Source organism: Pelophylax lessonae, assembly GCF_965119305.1.
Source record: "Pelophylax lessonae genome assembly, chromosome: 4".
NCBI lineage: Eukaryota > Metazoa > Chordata > Amphibia > Anura > Ranidae > Pelophylax > Pelophylax lessonae.
The window spans coordinates 146,826,508-146,850,318 of NC_138771.1; the positions used below are offsets into that span (position 1 = coordinate 146,826,508).

At 45.5% G+C, this 23,811-nt stretch overlaps 1 protein-coding gene across 1 annotated transcript in view; it reads right to left on the reverse strand.

Annotated features, from left to right (window-relative positions):
* LOC309552562 (uncharacterized protein) overlaps window positions 1-17,482 on the reverse strand; it is a gene marked incomplete at both ends in the record, with an annotated part of 35,598 nt that extends 18,116 nt beyond the window's left edge. Inside the window, 4 exons of the mRNA XM_082253514.1 lie at window positions 8,246-8,900; window positions 12,126-12,168; window positions 16,390-16,668; window positions 17,446-17,482. Of these exons, the coding sequence (XP_082109640.1) occupies window positions 8,246-8,900; window positions 12,126-12,168; window positions 16,390-16,668; window positions 17,446-17,482 (1,014 nt within the window). The remainder of the gene's footprint in view (window positions 1-8,245; window positions 8,901-12,125; window positions 12,169-16,389; window positions 16,669-17,445) is intronic.
* Window positions 17,483-23,811: the final 6,329 nt, after the last annotated feature.

Genomic DNA, 23,811 nt, shown 5'->3' on the forward strand with positions numbered 1-23,811 from the left:
GCCAGCTGAATGCCGACCAAAGCTTCCTGGCCCTTGAAAATACTGTCTTTCTGAAATGTGCTGAAACTTCGACTTTAACTCCTTGGTTAACTCAGAAGATCCCGGACTGTAGTAAATCTTGACTCTTGCACTCTGTCTAGCTCAAAAGTCCTGCGAATGGTTCCCTCCTGCCCTTCACTGACTGAGGTAGCTCCTTGTAACTGCTTGTGCTGCTGCAACCCTTAACACTGTACACTTGACTCTTCAGGGCCTAAACTCTGGCGCCTCCTCTACACTTCCAGGGTCCTCTCACTAGGCACCCCCTCTGACACTTCAGGGTCCTCTCACTAGGCACCCCCTTGACACTAGCTGGCTCCTGGATCCCTGGGACCTTCACCGGAGTTGTCCCCTCTACACTAAGCAGACCCTCAGGGGCAATTCACAGTACTCACGAACTTGGCATGCTTTCCTGAAACTGAGCCCCTCTATCTCCGCTGGTCCTTGGCACACCAGATCCTCTATGCAACTCAGCTCAGCTCTCTCTCTGGACTCTCAGGCAGCCACCCGAGACACCCGATCCTTCTGACAGGAGGAGAGACAGCTGTACCCTCCCTCATGGGACCCTGCTTCCCGCCAAAGACGATGCGTCATGCGTTCCCCTCAGACTTATATCCACTCCCAGAATCCTGTGCGGCAGAGTCTGCCTTTCTGGGGTAGATACAGGCCTGAATGTGCCACTGATTGGGTTTCCTCCACTGCCCAATGAGAAACCTTCTCATGGAGCTGGGTGGGGAGACTCCCCAGCCTCAATAGCAACACCTAGGAGACATAACAGCCCAGCTGAAAATCATGGCCCTGCTGTAAGGCAGCCAAGGCCCACTATACTTTGCCTAGCACCTACCTGGTAGGGTGTTACAAAAATAAACAACTTAACATAACAACCCAGGTCCACTCTGTCTAAGATACCCAGTAGGAGCACCTTAGAGTGCAAACCAAAGGTTGAGTCACAGAGCCTGTTAATTTCAACTACCACTGCCATCTAGAAAGGCTTAACTGAGGGGCATGTCCACATCATGTGTAGGAAGGAGTTTACAGAGCAATGGCAATGTGTACAGGAAGGATCAGACTAATGTGAGATAGTGGCCACCCATTGTGGGGTGAAATATGCTCTATGGAGGAATTTTAGCTTCCAAAACCTGTCTCTAGTGGACACCATATACATAACATAATGTTCTTCCTTATCCAAATATGACAAGTCAGCATTCCATTCCTGGTAGCTGCAATTCGAGTTAGTGGTGTAAGCCAGAGTGAGTCTAAGCCCCCAACATGCACGAGGTAAGCAATTGCTCATTAGGATCAGACGCAAGAGTGACTTTTAGGAACCTGTCAGGAAGGCTCTGGCAGAGGATGAGTTAAAACTCACAGGCTATTCCGGCTCCACCCTTCTCATCAAGAAAGAGCACTTTTTAAGCTGGATTAGCACACAGGTTCAGTGCTGTCTTGTCTTCAGCTCCTGCCGTTGTTCCTGAACCTGTGACCTGTTTGCTGCTGATTTCCTGTTGACCTTTTGGCTTGTTCCTGACTCCGCTCGTCTGCTGCCCATCCTGACCCCGGCTTGTTTGACCATTCTCTCGGATCTCCCTTGTCTGTTTACCCGCCTTCGGACCTTGATCGGTTCTCCCTTGGTGGGGCGACCCTGAGGACCGCGACCTGGTATCCACACGCAGCGAAGTCCATCCTCACCACCAGAGGCTCTGGCGAAAACCGGTGGATACTTAGACTCCGCACCTCAGGCTAGCCTGTGTCACTTACCTTGGGGGTTCCGTCCAAGCTCCGCCCTCTAGCAGACATCGGGGCCTATCTCTGTCGTCAGGTTACCACCAGCACCCTAACAGTGACCGGGGCAGGGAATTGCACCTGAACTGCAAATATCTGAAAAACATACAAGGATCTCAATCATATTAGGATGATTGAGATCAACCCCATCAGTCTTCTGTCTGATATAATATGCTTCAGGCCCACCACTTCATGAGCTGCCCACAGCTGTGGATCCAGGATACTTTGTAGGTGGGAGAAGTTCCAACATCTGGGTGCTACCCACGTGAATCCCAAGGCATTTAATTGCATCTACCCAGCAAAGCGGGGTGTTCGTAGCCAATTTGGGATGTGTAGTTAACCTTAATCACAGAGAAGGTGCTAAACTCATCAATAATCTTCAGTTCTCTCAGCAATGAGGAGGATGTATCATTTAGGCAACATTTGAGGCCAGGAAGGGTTTCTCTGCTTGGTCTGAATATTATTATATTATAAAGGATTTATATAGCACCGACAGTTTACGCATCGCTTTACAACTTTAGGGTAGACAGTACAAATACAATACTTTGATAATACCAACATCAGAGACTCTATTATTCATTGGATTTGTATATTTATGATATACCAGCGCTGCTAGTGTATTATTTGAGGTGGTGATGTGCATGTTTATAATTACCTTTGGAATACACCTATTTGCCATTTTATTGTTTTTATAGTAGCAGCTTATGGTCCGTTTTATAGTGTTTATGGTTATTAGGACCATTTGTTTTGTTTCCTTTGAGCGCTGGGTGAGTGGGTTTCTTTTGTGATTGATTTTATCCTACTCCTAATTTTATACAAATACAATACACTTTAATACAGTAGGATTCAGAAGGCCCTGCTCATTAGAGCTTACAATCTAAGAGGGATACAAGAGGTAATGACTGTGGGGGATGGGCTGATGGAGAAAATAAAAGTACAGTTGTTAGGTGGATGCCAGATAGGTTTCTCTGAAAAGATGTGTTTTCAGGGATCGTCTGAAAGTAGACAAAGTAGGAGATAGTCAGACAGATGGGGGTAGAGCATTCCAGAGGTTGGGAGAAGCTCGGGAGAAGTCCTGGAGGCAAGCATGGGAAGTGGTTACAAAGGAGCTAGAGAGCAGGAAGTCCTGGGAGGAACGAAGAGAACGAGTTGGTCGGTATTTTGAGACCAGGAGACCAGATTAGTGATGTAGCTGGGCGCCAAGCTATGGATGGCTTCGTAAGTTATGGATGTTAACTTGAATTTAATTTGTTGGTTGAGTGGCAGCCAATGCAGGGATTGGCAAAGAGGGGTGGCAGACACAGAGCTGTTTGCAAGGTGGGTGAGCCTGGCAGCAGCATTCATGATGGACTGAAGGGGGGATAGTCTTTTTAAAGGTAAGCCAATGAGAAGGGAGTTGCAGTAATCGAGATAAGAGATGACCAGGGAGTGGATTAGAAGCTTTGTGGTATCATTGGTTAGGAAGACGAAGGGCTTGTCCCGAAACATGTAATCTCCATTACCACCTCCCCCCTTGTGGCGTTCAATTTATATCCCACCATCATCCCCTCACTTCCTGGATATGTCCATTGTTGGTGTGTGATACACCAAGCACTGTGGGGCTGCATTTACCACCCGCCTTGCAGCCTGGAACGGACTCCCGTGAGCTGACCGTCGCCTGCCGTCGACGTCATCTGCCGGCGCCGCTCGAGACCGCTGAGGCGAGGAGACGCCGGCTTGTTGCAGTTGTGCGGCCGACTTGTTCCACAGGGAGATGTGCTTCTTCCCACCACCCTCAGGCCACGGATCTCCCTCTCCTCCACTCCTCATGTGTGGTCACTCCCTGGGTTGTCTCCACCATCTGTGAGATCTGAGAGATGTTTCCATCTGCCTCCCTGACTTCCATCACAGGTACTGCCTATCCATTGGCCATATCCTGCTCACCAGCATTCATGCCAAGTTTTATATTAAACGAGACATTTTATCATTGTGACTATTCATCATTGTGACACTTTATTTGTGACTCCTGTGCCCACTTGCATCTGTTTTGGGCAGCGCTTTTATTCCCATCCAATTGTTGTTTTTTTGGTTAGGAAGGAACGTGTCTTGGAGATGTTGCGGAGGTTGAGGCGGCAAGCTTTAGACAGTAACTGGATGTGTGGCCGAAAGGATAGTTCAGAGTCCAGGATTATACCTAGGACCTTGGCATGGGTGGACGGGTTTATAGTTGTACCGTTGATGTTGACAGAGAAATCAGGGGAGGAGGACCATGGGGGAGGAAATATCATGAGCTCGGTTTTGGGTAGGTCGAGTTTGAGAAAGTGATGTGACATCCAGGCTGATATGTCTGTCAGTAAGCTGGTGATGCGTGAGGAGACTGATGGAGTGAGCTGAGGGGTGGAGAGATAGATTTGGGTGTCATCAGCGTAGAGATGATATTGGAAGCCATGGGAGGCAATCAGCTGACCCAGGGAGGAAGTGTAGATTGAGAAAAGGAGTGGTCCAAGGACAGAACCTTGGGGGACCCTGACAGAGAAAGGAAGAGGAGAGGAGGTAGTAGAGTTGTAAGTAGCACTGAAGGTGCGTTGGGATAGGTAGGATGAGAACCAGTGAAGAGTACGGTCACGGAGGCCAAAGGAGTGGAGTTTTTTGAGGAGGAGAGGGTGGTCTACTGTGTCAAAGGCAGCAAAGAGGTCCAGGAGGAGTAGTACAGAATAGTGTCCATTGGTGTTTGCTGTTAGTAGGTCTTTTGTGAGTTTAAGGAGAGCAGTTTCAGTGGAATGTTGAGGGCGAAATCCAGACTGAAGGGGATCAAGAAGTTTGTTCTTAGTCAGATGGTCGCTCAGTTGGTTGTCGTTCAAGGTGTTTGGAAGAGAAGGGGAGTAAGGAGATGAGGCGTAGATTGTGAAGGTTGGTGGGGTCCAGTGAGGGCTTTTTAAGGATGGGAGTGACTAGCGTGTGTTTTAGAGAATTAGGCAAGATGCCAGAAGAGAGGGAGAGGTTGAAGATGTGAGTTAGAGAGCGTAGAATAGAGTCAGTGGGGGGCGTAGCATGTGCGAGGGAGCAGGATCCAGGGGGCAGGTGGTTAGATGGGTATTAGATAAAAGTACGGCAACCTCCTTAATACTAGTAGGGTGGAACAAGGGAAGTAATGTAATTGTACCTGTGGATATGTGTTGTTAAGTGGGGGAGGTTTCTGCACATTGGAGAACTCCTCGCAAATTGTATTGATCTTATTTTTGAAGTGATTGGCGATCTCCTGGGCAGTGAGCGAGTTAGAGCGTGGAGTTGGTGGAGGACAGAGTAGAGAGTTAAAGGTATAGAAGAGATAACGGGGACTAGAAGAGAATGTTTGGATGAGTGTGATAAAAATAGGTTTGCTTGCCAGTGAGGAGGTAGGAATAGTATTTTAGAAGGGAAGATTTATATTGGTTGAAGTCTTCCACAGGCGCTCAAGAGCACGGCTACGTTTTCTGAGACTTCTGGTGTCATCTGTTTTCCAGAGTTGTAGTGGTCGGGGGCCGAATTCTGCGTGTAGTGAGGGGAGCGAGCTTGTCTAGGGAGGATGAGAGTGAGCTGTTATAGATGAAAGTGGCTAGGTTGGGGCATGACAGGGGTGATATTTTGTCATATAGATGGCCAGTAGCAGAGTAGAGCATAGAAGGGTTGAGGTAACTGTTAGGCGGTTGGAGGGAGAGGAGTTGGAAGACAGGGAGAGTGCGAAACTAATAAGGTGGTGATCAGAGAGTTGGAGAGGTTTGTTGGAGAGGTTGCATGGAGTGTATAGATAGGAGAAGACAAGGTCAAGGGTGTTGCCAGTGGAGTGTATAGGAGCCTGTATTCATTGCTTCAGGTCAAGAGATTATTATTATTATTATTATTATTATACAGGATTTATATAGCGCCAACAGTTTGCGCAGCGCTTAACAAAATGAGGGCAGACATTACAGTTACACTACAATTTGGAACAAAAGGAATCAGAGGGCCCTGCTCGTTAGAGCTTACAATCTAAAAGGGAGGGTCAATTGATACAAAAGGCAATAGCTGTGGGGGATGCGCTGATGGAGCAAGAGAAACAGCGTTATTAGTTAGTAGCCGGGTAGGCTTCTTTAAAGAGAAGGGTTTTCAGGGATCGTCTAAAGATGGATAGATTAGGGGACAGTCGGACAGATTGGGGTAGAGAGTTCCAAAGAATGGGAGAAGCTCTGGAGAAATCCTGGAGGCGAGCATGGGAAGAGGTGACAAGGGAGCTAGAGAGCAGGAGGTCTTGGGAGGACCGAAGAGAGCGGCTAGGTTGATATTTTGAGATCAGGTTAGTGATGTAGCTGGGGGCAGAGTTGTGGATGGCTTTGTAAACTGTTGTTAGCACTTTGAATTTTATTCGTTGGGTGAGTGGAAGCCAATGAAGGGATTGGCAGAGAGGGTTGGAGGACACTGAACGGTTGGTAAGGTGGATAAGTCTTGCAGCTGCATTCATTATGGATTGAAGGGGGGACAATCTATGTAAGGGTAATCCAATGAGGAGGGAGTTGCAATAGTCGAGGCGAGAGATAACCAGGGCGTGAATTAAGAGCTTGGTGGTGTCATTGGTTAAAAAGGGCCGTATTCTAGCGATGTTGCAGAGGTTAAGGCGGCATGATTTGGACAGGGATTGGATGTGAGCCTGAAAGGACAGTGCAGAGTCCAGGGTTACCCCTAGCACCCTGGCATGTGTGGAAGGACTAATAGTTATTCCATTGATCTTGACAGAGAATTCTGGGGAAGGGGCACGTAGAGGAGGAAATATTATGAGCTCGGTTTTAGATAGATTCAGTTTGAGGAAGTGGTGAGACATCCAGGCTGATATGTCTGTTAGTAGATCAGTGATGCGGGAGGAGACTGATGGGGTGAGCTGAGGGGTAGAGAGGTAGATTTGGGTGTCATCAGCATAAAAATGGTAGTGGAAGCCATGGGAGGCTATTAGCTGACCCAGGGAGGAGGTATAGATTGAGAATAGTAGTGGTCCAAGGACAGAACCTTGGGGGACCCCAACAGTAAGAGGAGTTGCAGAGGAGTAAGTGGAATTGTAAGTGATACTGAAGGTGCGGTGAGATAGGTAAGATTCGAACCAGTGGAGAGCACAGTCACGGAGACCGAGCAAACTGAGTTTTTTGAGAAGGAGGGGGTGGTCAACAGTATCAAAGGCAGCCGAGAGGTCCAAGAGTAAGAGTATCGAGTAGTGACCATTGGTTTTTGCTGTTAGTAAGTCATTTGTAAGTTTTAGGAGAGAAGTTTCTGTGGAGTGTTGCTGGCGAAATCCAGACTGAAGGGGATCAAGGAGGTTATTCTCAATGAGGTGCTTGCTCAGGCGGTTGTAGACTAAACGTTCAAGGAGCTTGGAAGCAAAAGGGAGTAAGGAGATGGGTCTTAAGTTATTAAGATTGGAGGGGTCTAGCGAGGCTTTCTTTGGTATGGGAGTTACTAGCGCATGTTTTAGAGAGCTGGGGAAGATCCCAGTGAAGAGGGAGAGGTTGAAGATATGAGTTAAAGAGTGTAGGATAGAGTCAGAGGGTGACCGTAGTATTTGAGAAGGAACAGGGTCCAGGGGGCAGGAAGTTAGTTGGGCATTTGAAAAAATTTTAGTAACTTCCTCTACAGTAGTTGGGTTAAACAAGGGAAGTATTGATTGTGCAGGAGGAAAAGGTGTGTAAGGTGAGGGAGATATCTTTAGTGTAAAAATCTCTTCACGAATTGTATCGATCTTATTTTTGAAGTGATTGGCAATCTCTTGGGCAGTGAGTAAGTTAGTGGGTGGAGGCAATGGAGGACGAAGTAGAGCGTTGAAGGTAGAAAAGAGTTGACGGGGACTGTGTGAGAGGGTGTTAATGAGAGTAATAAAGTAGGTCTGTTTGGCAGTGTGGAGGCAGGAACTGTATTTTTGGAGGGCAGATTTATATTGACTGAAATCTTGCTGTGACTTAGTCTTACGCCACAGACGCTCAAGAGCACGACTACGTTTTTTGAGGCTTCTGGTATTGTCTGTCTGCCAGGGTTGAAGCGGTCGGGGCCTGATTCTGTGTGTAGTGAGGGGGGCCAAAGCATCCAGGGTAGATGACAGTGAACTGTTGTAGACAGAAGTGGCCATGTTGGGGCAGGAGAGGGATGAGATTGTGTTGAAGAGACCATCTGTAGCAGAAAAAAGAAGTGAAGGGTTCAGATGGCGAAGGTTTCTACGGGTAATTGTTCGGTAGTTGGAAGGTAAGGAGGAGGACAAGGAGAGACTGAAACTAATGAGGTGGTGATCAGAGAGAGGGAATGGAATGTTGGAGAGGTTGTGAGGGGTGCATAGGTAGGAGAACATGAGGTCAAGGCTGTTGCCATTAGAGTGAGTAGAAGCATGTGTCCATTGTTTTAGGTCAAAAGAGGAGGTTAAGCTCAAAAGTTTAGAAGTAGCAGGAGTGTTAAGATTAACAGGGATGTTGAAGTCTCCAAGAATGATTGTGGGAATTTCAGAAGAGAGAAAGTAGGGTAGCCAGGCAGAGAAGTCATCAAGGAAGCCTGATACCGGTCCAGGAGGCCGATAGATCACAGCAATTCTAAACGAAACTGGAGAAAATAGACGAATACAGTGAGCTTCAAATGAGGAGAGAGACAGAGAAGGCGGTGGATGAAGAACCTGAAAAGTGCTTTGAGGGGAAAGCAGAATTCCAACCCCACCTCCTTTCCGTCCACTAGGCCTGGGAGAGTGAGTCCACAGGAGGCCACCATGGGAGAGGGCAGCAGGAGAAGGAGAGTCAGAGTCTTGAAGCCAGGTCTCAGTAATTGCAAGCAGGTTGAAGGAGTTTGTGATAAATAGGTCATGGACAGAGGTGAGTTTGTTGCAAACAGAGCGGGCATTCCAGAGGGCGCAGGAGAAGGGGAGGTTGGCTTGAGGCAGAAGAGGAATAGAAACCAGATTGTGTGGATTTCGGCTGGTGTCAGAGGATAGGGGGTGATGGGTATGTCTGCCAAAGGTAAATGATGGGGGTCCAGGATTTGGGGAAATATCTCCAGAGGTTAGGAGAAGCAAAAGGGTGAGGGAGGTGATATGTGAGTATGATTTATGAGGGGGGACACATCTCAGTGTCCTGTAGATTTTATTGGTGTGTGGGTTCAGAATCAGCAGGAGTTGATGAGTGCAGTATAAAGGTGAAGATAGGAGTGAGGGTGATATATACAAGCTGTGGGGCGGAGATGAGGGGTGAAGGAGAGAAAGTTTTAGGAGAGAGGATGCAAACATGAGAAGGAGAATTAGGGATTGCATAATACAGGGTGGTGAGATTGAGATGTAAACTGAATGTGAGATGGAAAAGCAGTATAGAGTCTCAGATCACCTGTAGTCTGTCTGTTGGCTTGCAGTTGTATGCTTTGTGCATTCGCTGAAGTGCTGAGCAGAAGTGTAATACTTAATCCAATATTAATACTTTATCCACGATAATAGTTGCCAATGCAATCCCAGCCTGTGCAGGCTGAGAAGTTTAGAAGCAGTAGTAGTATTGGCATTAACAGGGATGTTGAAGTCACCAAGAATGATTGTGGGGATTTCAGAAGAGAGAAAGTAGGGTAGCCAGGCCGAAAAGTCATCAAGGAAGGTTGATACTGGTCCAGCGGGCCGGTAGATGACAGCGATTCTTAAAGAAACAGGAGAAAATAAACAAATGCAATGCACCTCAAAAGAGGAGAATGTCAGAGAGGGAGGTGGGTGAAGTAGCTGATAGGTGCTGTATGGGGCTAGAAGGATTCCAACTCCACCTCCCTTCCGTCCACCTGGTCTAGGGGAGTGAGTCTAGAGGAGGCCGCCATGGGAGAGGGAAGAAGGAGAAGTAGTATCGAAATTATGAAGCCAGGTTTCGGTGATGGCGAGAATGTTAAAGGAATTTGTGATGAAGAGGTCGTGGAGGGAGGTGAGTTTGTTACAGATGGAGCGGCCGTTCCAGAGGGCGCAGGAGAAGGGGAGGTATATATAAGCTGTGGGGTGGAGAAGAGGGGTGAAGGTGAGTGAGTTTGAGAAGAGAGGACACAACTGTCAGCAGGAGTGGTAGGGAGTGCATGTTACAGAGTGTGCAATGAGCTGAATAGAGAGACAAGGTCACCTGCAGCCAGTTTGGTGCTTGTTGGTGTTATTTGCTGTATATGTTCGCCTTGTGCAATCGCTAAAGAGCTTGAAGTGCGTATCGCTTGTAGAAAGAATCACTTACAGAAAGAAGCCTTAAAGGAAAGATGCCCAGCAATGTACTACCCCAGCAATGTGCTGACCCTTAAGGGTACACTAAATTTATACTGGTATACTGGGTGGGGGTGGAAATTGGTTAATTAATCATGAGTGGATATAAGGATGTCTAACAGAGTGGATCTTTTACTTCTAAAGTCAGACTGGAAAGGGGCAAGAATGACTATAAAAATAAGGCCTGCTCGTAAAGCATTATAAGACACTTCAGAACAACAAAAACATCATGGTAATGCACACAGGGCAACAGATAAAAAGGGCACATACCAAAAGCACAAATACACAGAGAGAGTAAACAGGTTCCAGTTGCAGTTAAGGGTGGAGTTCCAGTTTGCCATATGTCCCACAATTATAAAGGGCACAATATTGAAGGACTTTCAAACGCTCAGGGCAGAATTCGGATTCCCAAACGTCTTGTTCTTTCAGTATTTGCAGTTGAGACATGCTATCTCCGCTCAGATGAGGATCTCTTGTTGGACCCTGTCTGACCTGGCGGTACTGAGTAGGCTTTTGGGAGCGTCCGTTAAAGGGGCCTCATTTGCTCTCTTTACAGCTCTATTTTGACACACGTCTCTAAAGCAATGTCATTGGAATGCAGGAAGGGGTGGGAAGAGGATATCGGTCATATCTCTAATGATGAATGGTCTACCATTTTGGATAATGTCCTTGGGGTCTCTCTCTCCTCTACCCAGAAGCTTACACAGCTATTCATTTTGCACCATACTTATCATACCCCTCTTCGATTACATAAATGGCCGAGGAGGGATTCCCGCTATGTCCCCGGTGTAAGATCCATACCGTTACACTCTTACATATGTTATGGAAATGCCCTAAGCTTACTCGATACTGGAAAACGATAATATCCTTTGTTAATAACACATGGAATATTACTATTCCCCTTGACCCTAAATTATGTTTACTGGGCTGTTTGGATGAAGAGATGTATCCTCCTCACATGCAGCTAGCGATTCTAAGAGTATTGTTTCTAGCTAGGAAACTTATAGCAAGGAAGTGGCTCTCCCCTTCCCCTCCCAGTCATTCTGAGTGGGTTGGGGAGGTGAACGTGATGCTCCTCTGAGAGCATCTTACCTACCAGCACAGAGGAAGCTCTAGGAAATCTATTAGTGAACGGGAAGCCTGGTTGGATGTCCCAGGGTTGGCCCCGGTACAGCTAGTCTCTAGTCTACTAGAATCCTTGGAGGAATGACCTCCTCAGCTCAAGGGACACATGACCCTTCTGGTCACTAAATAGAGATCCACTCACTGAGAACAATTAATAATGATGCTGGGAATAATCACCCTCGCGGTGACAAGGGTGCAGGAGATAGCTCAAGCAGAGGCAACTTGTTCTAGTGTTTTTGTTTTGGTTTGCTCCAGTTTCAGGAGCACAGTTAGTTATAAAATTTAAAACAGGTATATACTATGTTATGTTTCTAGGCCGAGATGACGTAGCCTACCTGCTTGGTATTGTGCAGAATATGAATCTATGTACCTACACGCAAACTTAGGCTTGATGGCTTATTGTTTGATGACCATGTAGTAGTTTTGTGTCTATTGTACTCATCTCGTTGTACCGTTTATTTTCTTCAATAAAAATGATCTGATTCAAAAAAACATTTGATTCCAGGTTCACACATGCTGTGGCTCCGGCTCACAGCAGGGGTTCAGTGCATCCCTGTTCACCGATTCGGGTTAATGTAGCCATCACCACCAACTACTGGCAGTTTGGAAGGAAGTCAATTAACATGACGAAGGAGGCAGGGTCAAAAACATACAGATATGTGGAGAACTTATGAATTTCAGGCAAACAGTGGCCTTGGCAGGAAATATCTTCTTTAAGCTGTCCTTTTTCCAGGTATTTCTGTCATATCTCCCATCTGTTATTGACCCAAATGACAAGGTTGCTAATGGCCACATGCAGAAAATCCAGACCTATAAATCAGATGGATTTTAGACAATTTACCTGCACTTGTGTGCTTGTACATAGGTCACCATACACCTACTATACAGGATGGGAGGAGATCATTACTTATATAACATATGTGAACTATATAAAGAGGGTAAAGCAGGTCAACAGAGCATTTACCATGCCTGAAGTTCTATTTTCATCAGGTAAACATAGGGAATTTCTGTGCACAAAGAAGATTAGCGTCTAAGCCATTAGGGATACACCTAAAAGCTTTTAGGATCAGCCACAACTTCCTGGAGATGAACATCTCAACTCTCTGAACAAGTCCAAATCAAGGAAATAAAAGATTACTTACAAAAAAAAATATGGTATTCATTTTTTTTTTTTTGTTACCTTGATTTTCATTTATTTTTTTATCCTTGGTGACATTGGATGTAGGGATTTTTAGTTCTTTGTAAACATGAATGTAGATTACATAAAAATAACCATGAGAAAAAGTGCTTAGCATAAAATTCTAGAAAAAAAATGGACTGGGGGGGGGGGGGGGGGGGCATTCCGAGGCTTGTGCAAATATTATTTTGTGATAATGGCATGCAATATTATATTTAGTATTTTTTTTTTTTTTTATATTTGTTTATTAAAAAAAAAAAAAATACAAAGATGTACTTAACCAGTTAAACAGTTTCCACATTATAGAAGGAGATACATACACACATATTCTACTCCCAAACCATCAGGGTTATCAATATAGCACTATAGCACATATAAAAGAAAATTTTGAGAAACTCAGGATCCTGGGTTTGGACCAATGTTTTGTGGATGATATTATAACTTTAATGCAGTAAGATAGAAGAAAAATACTATAGTAGGAAGTCAAGAAAGAGGAAAAAGAAGATAAGATAGAGCGAAGAAAAGCAGGAAAAGTGCAAGGGGGGGGGGGGTTGGATTTCAGTGGAGCAAGTATCTATAAAAGCTTAATACATAGGTAACCAAATAGTAACACCTGTTAGAACCCTGAAGAGATCATACTACCTGGTTCACCTGAAGCTGTTGCTTGAGGTATGTCCACCGTTATCAGTTTATATCTTTAGGAATTTTTGAAGGCGAACCAGTGGGCCCATATTCTAGCGTGAGAATCAGTATCGCCCTTAACAATGTAGGTAAGTTCTTCTAAGAAACACACTTCGTTTATTTTATGAAGCTATTGCTTTAACATAGGAGTCTCGGGACGGCCACACAAAGACGGTATGAGGGCCTTAGCAGTGTTTAGCAGATGGGGCACGAGAGAACGCCTATAAAGGGCCACTGGCTCATGAGTACAATGAAATAGTATAAACCAAGGGTTAGATGAAATGGAGAGCTTTGTGATCTGGTGTATAAGACAGATGACATCAGTCCAGTAGGGTTGAATTAGTGGGCATTCCCACCATATATGTGAATGTGAAGCAATGCCCCCACAACTCCTCCAACACAACGGGGAGTTAGATGGGAACATCTTGTGTAGCTTTAGTGGGGGGGGAATGCCATCTGGCCAAAAGTTTGTAGTTAGTTTCAGCCATTTTTGAGGAAATGGATGAAGATTGTGAGAGAAGTAGAATATTGTCTTTCTCTATTATCAGTTAAGTAAGTTTGAAGTTCCAATTGCCATTTATCCAGGTATTCAGGGTATGAAGGGCAGTCCAGTTCAACAAGTGCCCTGTAGAACAATTATACACCATGTGATAGGGGGCTTTTGTGATTAAATATAAGTTCCACTGTAGTCAAGTCACTTAAGTCCCTTAACGGTTGTGGTAAAGCGCATACAAATTGAAGTAGTTGGTTGTATCTCAAACTATCCATAAACAAAGCTGGCTTGGACTTCATTAGAGATTGAAGAGGTTTGATGAAGTGGTTAGAGGTGAGGTTGATATAGAGAGATTCCTTGCTGATCTTGGTATCCAAGGAGCAGTGGTCAGACCCATACCGCACAGGTGTGTTTCAAGTTGAACCCATAATTTGGTTTCCCTAGCGAACTTCCAATCCAGCAGACGAGTTAAAACAATAGCATGGTAATATGCTTTAATGTTTGGAAGAGCAAGTCCTCCAGATTGCTTAGAGCGAAATAGGGTCGATCTAGATATTCGTGGATGTTTATCTCGCCAAATATATAGTGAGATCATGTTTTGCAATATCGAAAAGAAGCCTATAGGCACACCCGATGGTAATATTTGAAAGACGAACAGAATCCTTGGGAGCATGTTCATCCTTATGGCATTTATCCCAGCCACAAATGTGACAAAGATGCCCATTTCCTGAGGTCGGATTTAATGTTATTTAGCAAAGGGATGTAATTGTGTTTGAAGAGTGAGTGTGGATGTGAGGTGAGGAAGATACCTAGATATTTTAAGTTGTTGGACCTCCACTGAAAAGGAAAGAGGGGTTTTAGCGGGTGCTATATCAATGTTTAAAATTTCCGATTTCGTGAGGTTGATTTTAAAATCGGAGAGAAGTTGGAAGGTATGAAAAGTTTTCATTAAGTTAGGGAGGAAAATACGTGGTTGCTGAATGAAGAACAAGATGTCTTCCGCATATGTGGCATATTTGTGGGTTCTTGGGCCTATGGTCACACTGTTTATATCCTTATTATGTCTAATGGAGGCGAGGAAAGGTTCTAGTGATATGGCAAACAGTATTGAGGAAAGAGGACAGCCTTGCCTGGTACCATTATGTAGGAAAAAGGATTCACTGAGCAGGTCGTTAACACGTATTCTGGCTGAAGGATCAGAGTACAGGGAATAAATCCAGTTAAACATTTTCGGTCCTATACCAAAGTGTTGAAGCATTGACATATGGTAGTCCCAATCCATCCTATCAAAAGCCTTCTCAGCATCTACACAATACCAAGGTGGGTTGGGAACATCTGCAGACAAAGTGGATTATGGAGAGGGTGCGTAGGGAGTTGTCTCTGGCTTCTCTGTCTGGAATGAATCTTGATTGGTCAGCAGAGATCCTCTGAGTAAGACCTCTGAGTAAAGTTTCACATCCACACCTAATAGTGAAATCGGGCGGTAGCTACTGCAGCAAGTAGGGTCCTTGCCTGACTTCGGCATTATCGAGCAGAAAGAGATTCTGTGCGTAAGTCTCTGCTGTTTGTAACATAATTTGCATATGTTGTCAGGTGCAGTAATAAAACATCGCTGAAGGTCTTATAATACTTGGCTTTGAAGCTGTCTGGTCCTGGGGCTTTGCCCCGTGTCATGGACTGTAGGGCAGCCTGAAATTCTTCCACTGAAAAATCTGCCTCCAATTTTAACAAAGATTCTTTAGGGAGCTTGGGCAGTTTGGCCTGTTTAAGGAAGGAATCTATGTGTTTACGTCTATCTTCAGTGGGATTGCTTGATGTTATATAGGCTGGTGTAAAATTCCTTGAAAGCTGAGGCAATTTTTGGTGAGGAATGTGCTAATTCTCCCGAGGGGAGTTTAATTTTTGATATAAATGTTGCTGACTTTTTAGCGTGCAAATGTTGCTGACTTTTTAGCGTGCAAGGATCTAGCCAACTGTTTGTAAGATTCTGGTACCTTTGGTACCCTTATTTACCATTTTCCTTTCAACATTGCGTCCCACCTTTCTAGTTAGGTGGAACGCATACACCTTTAAGACGGATGACGTCATCGCTGAGCGCCGCTGAGCGGCTATTTCAATCTCACGTTGTTCGTTCAATGTGTGCCTACATGCTTACAAGCCTTGTCTTGCTGTCGGAACCTCCAGCTATTTGCCTTTACCTGGAACAGACCGGAACCTCGCTACTGATCCCGTATCTCGCTACCGGATCACTCTCTCACTACTGGACCCCTCTACTTACTAAACCTTACTAGTGATAAGTACCCCACAGGGGAATCCTCCATAACTAACTTACACTATCATCTTCTGCGCATTAAGGACTGTTACTATCTATGCATACTAATTCTACCATCTGCACTGTTACATAGATTGCTAGCTCTTGAGTCTACTACCATCTATCCTTGCACTGGGTTAGTCTATCCTGTATATGTCATCTGCTGTCCTTACCACCTGTTACCATACATGATTACTAACCTATCTGCATTCTACCTATTACCATCTACTACTCTCCTGAACATTACTATCAAGTGCTTATCATTACTGTCACTGCTCACACCTGTCCCTTCAGCACATCACCTCCATACTATCATATACATCCTATCACTCCAGGAACATCTTATTGAGTGTGTGTATATCTGTATGCTGAAGCAGACAGGCCCACAGTGATGAGTCTGGAGAGTTGGATCTGGTATTCCAACACATCTCTACATGACTACTGAGTGGAGATTCTGCAGCTGCAAATCCAGCTTACAATAAAAACGCAGGAGCGTTACACTGTTTACTCTGTTTATTGTCCCATTCATATGTTTTTTTGTGAAATTAGGTGAAATTGTCTCTTACCCTCTAGATTAAGGAGATCTTTGAGCTCTTTTCTCTTCTCTGTTAGCTCCTCCAAATGTGATTTACGTAATGTCAGCTTGTGGGCGTTTTCCAGATCAGCGACCTGTTTTGCTGCCTCCCCGATTAGTTGACCGTGCTCCCTTTTTTTCCTCGCACCGTGCTCAATTAGTTTACCCCTCATGGTGGCCTTATGGGCCTCCCATACGAGAGATGCAGCTGTGTCTGCTGAAGAATTTTCTATAAAGTACTGTCGCATAGAGGTGGACAACATGGAAACATCTGCAGAATTGGAAAGAAGTGAATCGTTCAATTTCCAGTTGTTAGCATGAGTTGGTAAAGAGGGCACGGTCAGGCTAATTGAGACAGGTGCATGATCCGAAATGGAAGCTGTACCAATAGAGGCCGAACACAAAAGAGGGAGATGAAAGTGGTCAATAAAAATATTATCAAGGAATCGTGAGTTTTAGAGTAATAAGAATGGTTATTCGTTTTGGGGTGTAATAGGTGCCATGCATCCATCAATTGTAAGTCATGAAGTTTTTTTCCTAATGAAAGATAGCTTTTTGAAGGAAAGAGCGGAGCGGGCTTGTGAAATGTCCAGTATGGGATCTAAGGGCATGTTAATGTCTCCCGCTAAAATTATCATTCCCTTACTAAAGTCCAAAAGTTTTGTTAAAATTTGGGACATGAAGGTGGGTTGGTTATTGTTCGGACAGTAAATATTCACCAGGGTACGTTAGGTGTTGCCTATAGTTCCCCTCAAAAACAGATAACGACCATGGTTATCAGCCAACATGTCCGAGAGTTGAAAGGATATGTTCACACCCTTAGCCTTGTTAGTGTCTGAGAGACTGTACTGTTCTTCCACCAGCTCTGAGCTGCAAGTGGAGGCAGGCGAGGCTCTGGGTGGGGACGCTCCGTGTGCAGAGGGAGATATACTCAACCTCAAGGCTTGGGCCTGTCCGCTCAGCATGCTGGGGCTGTCAGTGGATAGAAACAGCTTTATGGAGCCGGAGGTAGATTTTTTGACTGCCGTATCCCTCCCTGACTTCTTACCGAAGGCGGAGCGGGATCCAGGAGTCTTAGCAGGCATTGTTCGAGGTAAGTATGCCGGAGTTCAGTCGGAGCTCGGATCAACCACATCCAGCCGGCGTCATGCAGAAGCCACCATATTTAGTATTTTAGTTGGTTGAATCCATATCATTTTCACAAAACAGTTGTGAGCTTAAGTTTATGAAGTACTTCCGCCCTCCCAGTTGATCTTTTACAATTTAGAATTTTTAGTGTTACAATAAACCATGTTTCTCTATAGCAGCAACCACAGGCCACGTTGTGTAGTGTGCTTTCTTTGGTTCACAGGAAATGATCCCTACCATAAAAGGGCCAGTTGGTTGCATTTGCCTTCCAGACCCAAGCTTCCCAGTCTTTCTGAGGCCTGGTTTCCTATGGGACATGTTTAACTATGGACATGGACAACTATGCTGCATTTTTACAAAGGGTCAGGGACTTTTTAATATGCAAAGCGGTGCATTTTTGGTTCAGTAGACTTCAATTGAGATGCTGCAGAAAAGTATGTAGTGCATTTTTGACGCATTGTCCATTTTTTAATCTGCCTAAAAACAAATTGGCCAAAAAAGAAGCATAAAAATGCAAAATGCATCAAAAAATGCGTGTACAAAAAAGCAAAAAGCACTGCAGAAATGGATCAAAAGCCATCTGCATAGGGGGGGAACCAGGCCTTAGGGGCCAATTTGCTATAACCACGGATGTAAAAGGTACACTTGATCAAACTTTGCCATTTCAGCCATTCTGTTTTTATAATGAGCGAGGCCTATTTTGACCACCAGATCTTCTGTGATTCTGTGTCTAAGGCCCCATGCACACAGGGCATCAGAAAAAACGAGCTGCAGAGCCACTTCTAATGCCAGGAAAAAGCAGCTGTAAAAACGTGCTTTTAGTAGCTTTTTCCATTGGCGTTATTGCACGTTTGGCCATGTTGCTTTTAGCAGCGTTTTTTCTGCTTCCATTAAAAATCAATGGTTCCCTATGGGAGCCTATTGATTTGAATGGAAGGCACATCGCAAGCCGGATCAGGATGATCCGGCTTGCGGTGAGACTTGCGCTGAGAATCTTGAGGGGGAACTCCACGTCAAAATGGAAAAAAAATGGCGTGGGGGTCCCCCCCAGGTTCCAAACCAGGCCCTTCGGGTCTGGCATGGATTTTTTTCGGGGGGACCCCATGCCGTTTTTTTTGTCTGACTACCGTCCGTGTGTGTGTTCACTGGAACTTGGAAGCTGTCATTAGCATGGCACTGCTGTACCAATAAATATTGCCTTATCGATAGTTTGCATTTTTATTCTTGTGGGTGATTGTGTAGGCAGGGCCCCAATGCAACGGTTCTACATAGTGGAACCGTATGATCATTGTTTCTACACAGGGGAGAATGACAGGCGGCTTGTTTACACTAGCTGTCTGCCTTTTTCCCTCTCCCCCGACGATCGCCTAGTGACCGGCGGACATCGGGTCCGCCGGTCACACGCGCAGGGGGGTCCGTGACCGCGCGGGAGCGCGCCTCCGGCGGCGCGCACTCGCTCCCCAGAGTCTCACAGGCTAGCGACGTAGACCTACATCGCTCTGCCTGTGAGGGGCTGACTGCCGAAGTAAATATACTGTGAGCAGTCGGCAAGTGGTTAAGCTTGAAAAAAAAAAATAAAAGAATATTGACAGTCTTGTTAACTCCACATCTTGGAGTACAGTACAGGACCCAGGCTGGATACTTTCAGGTGATTGGACAGCGGTGGAGCTTTTAGACACACCCTCCTTGGATATACCCCTATAACCATACACTACTCTGTAGAAAAGCTGGCTATACACGGCTCTGTGTTTTTTTTTCACTCAGCCAACGGGCTGAGCAAAAAAAAATTCTTAATATCCCCATCCACGCAGTCCTTCCCATTGTGTCATTTTATTTGGACAGGGGAGAAGTCAGCTGGACACCCCTACTGCCAGAATAATATGATCCGTGCTGCAGCTAGGCTTGTGACGGTATCAGATTTTCATGCTGCGATTAATTGATTAAGGTTTTGCCACGGTATACGGTATTATCACGGTATTCTATTATTAAATTTCCACCTCACTTCAATTTCATTGCTGAATTTAGGGGCTTTGGTTCACTTATGCACATTATTATATAGTCAGTCAGTACAGACTCTGTGAACCAGGCCTAAAATAGGTCATCAAGCAGTGTCTGGCCTACCTGGTGATAACTGGTCCTGGCGCTCGGCTCCGATCCGATGGCCTGGTCATTAAGAGGGCAAATCCTTGTGGTCAAGAAGTGGTTAAACCTGAAGGAGGTGTTGTTTATAAATTACTTTACTATTGCTTTAGGCCCGGTTCACATGTATGCGGGTTGGTGGTTCACATGTATGCGGGTTGGCGGTTCACATGTATGCGGGTTGGCGGCCCACATTTGCACAGGCATAGCAGCCCATTGATTTGAACGGGCTGCTATGCCCTCATTATCCGCAGAAAAAAGGTGCATGCAGCATTTTTTTAAAATTCAGTGGCCTTGAAATCCATCCTGCTTTTGCACCATGCGACTAACCTGCAGTTCCTGCTCTGGCAAGCTTTCTGCATTTTTTGTATACGTGGGCACGGCATTTAAAAACAGTTTGCGTGTGCAGCAATGGCAGGTAAGTCGCATGGTGCAAAAGAAGGATGGATTTCATGGCCACTGCATTTTTTTAAATTCTGCATGCACCTTTTTTCAGCTGAAAACGCAGGCATAGCAGCTCAAGCCCATTCACATCAATGGGCTGCTATGCCTGTGCAAATGTGGGCCCCCAACCCGCATACATGTGAACCAGGCCTAAAGCAATAGTAAAGTCATTAATTGGTTAAACCTGCAGGAGGAGCGGTGTTTTTATCTATTAATTATCAACAAGTTTGTTGTTTTTCATCAAAAAAGCTCTCCTGCAAATGTATCAGTGTTGAGACAAAACATTTACCACTGACAGTGGTGCTTACAATGCTCAGCTTTTAGTTATCTATGTAAAACCTTTATCTCAAAAAGGAAAAAAACAATGGTTGCTGTAACTGCACTGTTAGCCGGAGTTTGGCTTTAATTTGTTAGTGTATCTGATAGTACATATTACACTCCCTTCCCCCAAAACTGACAATGCTGCTGTGTCCCTTTGCTCATTCATCCAAAGTGGGGCCTAAAAAAGGAAAACGAATGCAGCCACCAGGGAGAGGGGGGACACTATGCACCACACCATAGAAAATGGGTGGGCACCACTCCAGGCAGACCACTGCACCATCGGAATGGTAGTGCTGTGGGCCAGAGCCATGCTGTGACACAGGCGATGAGCAGGTCTGTGTGTCCTCGCGAGACATTCAGTTTCCCCATCCAGTGGGGCTATGTCACCGCTGACCCACTGGCTGGACTGGAAGACCACAGGGCCTAACAGGCAGGTTCAGCCGATCAGGCCCTGAGCCACAAGACTCTGCACATGTGAATGGAGATTAGAGCCATTCAGAAAATGTGTGTCATTACTCATTACATTAAGAAATTAAGGCCCCTTTCACATGGCACCTCCGCCAAGCGGAATCCACTTGCTCAGCAGGGGATCTTTCTGCTGATCCCCGGTAAGCAGGCGGATGACAGGTCCTTTTCCGTTCCACTATGCAGGGTGGACACAGTCCTGTTCTTCTCTATGAGGCAATCGGATGGAAACAGACCACCTGTATATTTCTATCTGAGCCGATCCTCCAGACGGATAGAATATCAGACTACCATCCGTCTGTTTTTGACGGGCAGGATCAGATCGGATGGCGGCGGGTGTCAGCAGACATCCCTCCCTCCATAGAGGACAAGGCAGATTCCAATCAGGTCCACCAGAAAAACTGACAAGTGGACCTGACGGAGAGCCTGTGGAAAGGGGCCTAATGCCTCGTACACACGCAACGACTATCGGCCAACTGATCGTCCGACTTTAGTCCAGAGTGGTGTTTTGTTGGTTGGAATGTGCCTAGACTGCACACGAATTTTCTCGGCCAACAAAAATCTACTTCAGAAGTGATGTCATGTGCTGGTTTACTTTTCGTGTGTTTTTCTTCTCTGAGCATGCCCAGTCTTGCTCATCAGATTTTTGTCTGCCGAAATCTGTACTGACTGACGAACAATCGGCCGTTCTGTTGACGGCCAACAAAAATTTTATAGCATGCACACCAGATTTTATTTGGCCGAAAAGTCAGAGTCGGTTGTTGAAAGCATCATACTAACAAGCCGAAAATCGGCCGATCGGACGTTGGCCGAAAATTCCCGGCCAATAATCGATGCGTGTGTACGAGGCATAAGTCAACAGGTTAGTCCTGCGAGACCAGAGATTCTGTTTACTCCCTTCTTACTGTTCCCCCCGATTGTATTGTTTTTTTTTTTTTTTTTATACAATGTTATTGCAAACAATATAGAATTTTCAAAAAATAAATAAATTAACCCTATCTGGGACATTATATTTTCATCCAGGGGTTTATTCTACATATAGCACTCTCGGAATATTGTGGATGAGGTCCCCGATGTGGATATTACATGGTCTTCTATCTCTATGTTCCTTTATTTTTTTCATACGATTTTTGTGAATTCATGCAGGACTTATCAACATATCAATTCTGAGGTAATTATTGACCCTCCATAAGACATCTGGGTAATTATCACATCGTAATTTTCTCTCTCACTTCTGAAGCATTCAGATCACAAAATCATAAGATTTTTAAGTGTTACAATAACTTTTTTTTTCTCAAATTTTTATAATTTTCAATACAATGTATACAAACAATTGTAAAAATATTCCACGTATTTCAAACACAACTCAATACCCCCTATAATCCACTACCAGTATCCCCCCCCCCCATTTCTTTTACCACTCTTTCTCTGTGTTGCCCTCCTTCTCTATTTACATTTACGAATCCCTACTGTCCCCAATCCCCAGTTACCCTTCTAATCCTGGGGTGTCAAACTAAATTTCCTCACGGCCGCATCATTATTATTGTTGCCCTCAAAGGGCCAGTTGTATCTTTCAGACTAGATGTCCGGAGCACCCCACTACTTCCTTAAATCAGATATCAAGAGCCCTCCTACCATCAGAAGTCAAAAGACCTCTACCCTCTCTTACATGTCTGTACACCCCCTTACATTGTGCTGCTGCTGGGAAGAAGCTGGGGGTGAAGTTGGGAAGCAGAAAGTGCAGGGTCTGGAGGAGGACTGGAGTCAGCTACTGGAGTTAGCTAAAGGATGAGACCAGGGGAAGCAGGAACTGCACAGAGAGCCTCAGGATCTGTAAGAGGAGTCTTGTTCTCCTCTCTGATGCTGACTGCTGAGATAGGGGAGGGCAGAGACCAGCCTCTCTGCAGCAGCACGGAGAAGCCTAGGATCTGGTGGCGAAATTCTGTTCTCCTCTCTGCTGCCGGCTGGTAAGACAAGGTGGGGGCAGAAACTAGGGGGTCGCCACAGCTGCAGGAGAGGTGTGAGGGCCACATAAAAAGGCCTGGAGGGCCTAATTTGGCCCACAGGCCCTGTGTTTGACACATGTGCTTTAATCCATCCATATTTCTATGTAGTCGTTTTTGAAGTCTGCCCATTTTCTCCATTTATTAAGAAAAGCTATCTACGTGTTCCTCATCTCCACTGCTCAGATATTCCATGTTTATTTATATATTCAATTCTGTAGCCAGGGCCATCTTTTCCATTGGGCACACCCGGCGGTTGCCCGGGGGCCCCACTTGCCGAGGGGCCCCACACACAGGGTGGCAATTACACTGTCCCCCCCAGGCCAGTCTCCAGATTAGTTTACCTGGTGGTCTAGGACCCCCCCCCCCCCCCCGTTGTCCGCCGGTGGCTCTGAGTCTCCCTGCACACTGGTTGCTAGGAAGGCCAGCCGATTGGCATCTAGCAACCAGTGACGTTCTGAGAGGACCCATCATGCACAGCGGAGGAGGATCCTCCTTGTCGGCTCGTCCTCCTCTCTCCGCGCCTAGAAGATGGGCTCCACCCACCTCCTCCCTTCATGTGCTGTGCAGCCGTTGTGGAAGGTAAGCAGACTGCTGCAGCTGCTTGATTTCTTTTTTCTCACTCTCTCTCCATCGACTGTCTGTGCCATCCTTTTCCTGCCCTATATATCCTCTGTGTGTGGCATCCTATTCTCTCTCGGGGCCCCAGTGCACTGCATTGCCCGGGGGCCTATAAGGCTCTGAACATGGCACTGTCTATAGCACCACTCTATAGTGGGGCCTTCTGTCTCTAGCCATTTTTTTTTTTTTTGGAATTGTCCCTTTTGCTGCATGCAGTAGGTTTGTGTTTTTATACTGCTTTAAAGATCTATCTGTTCTGTGAAACAAACATGTCCATGGTTCTTCTATGATGT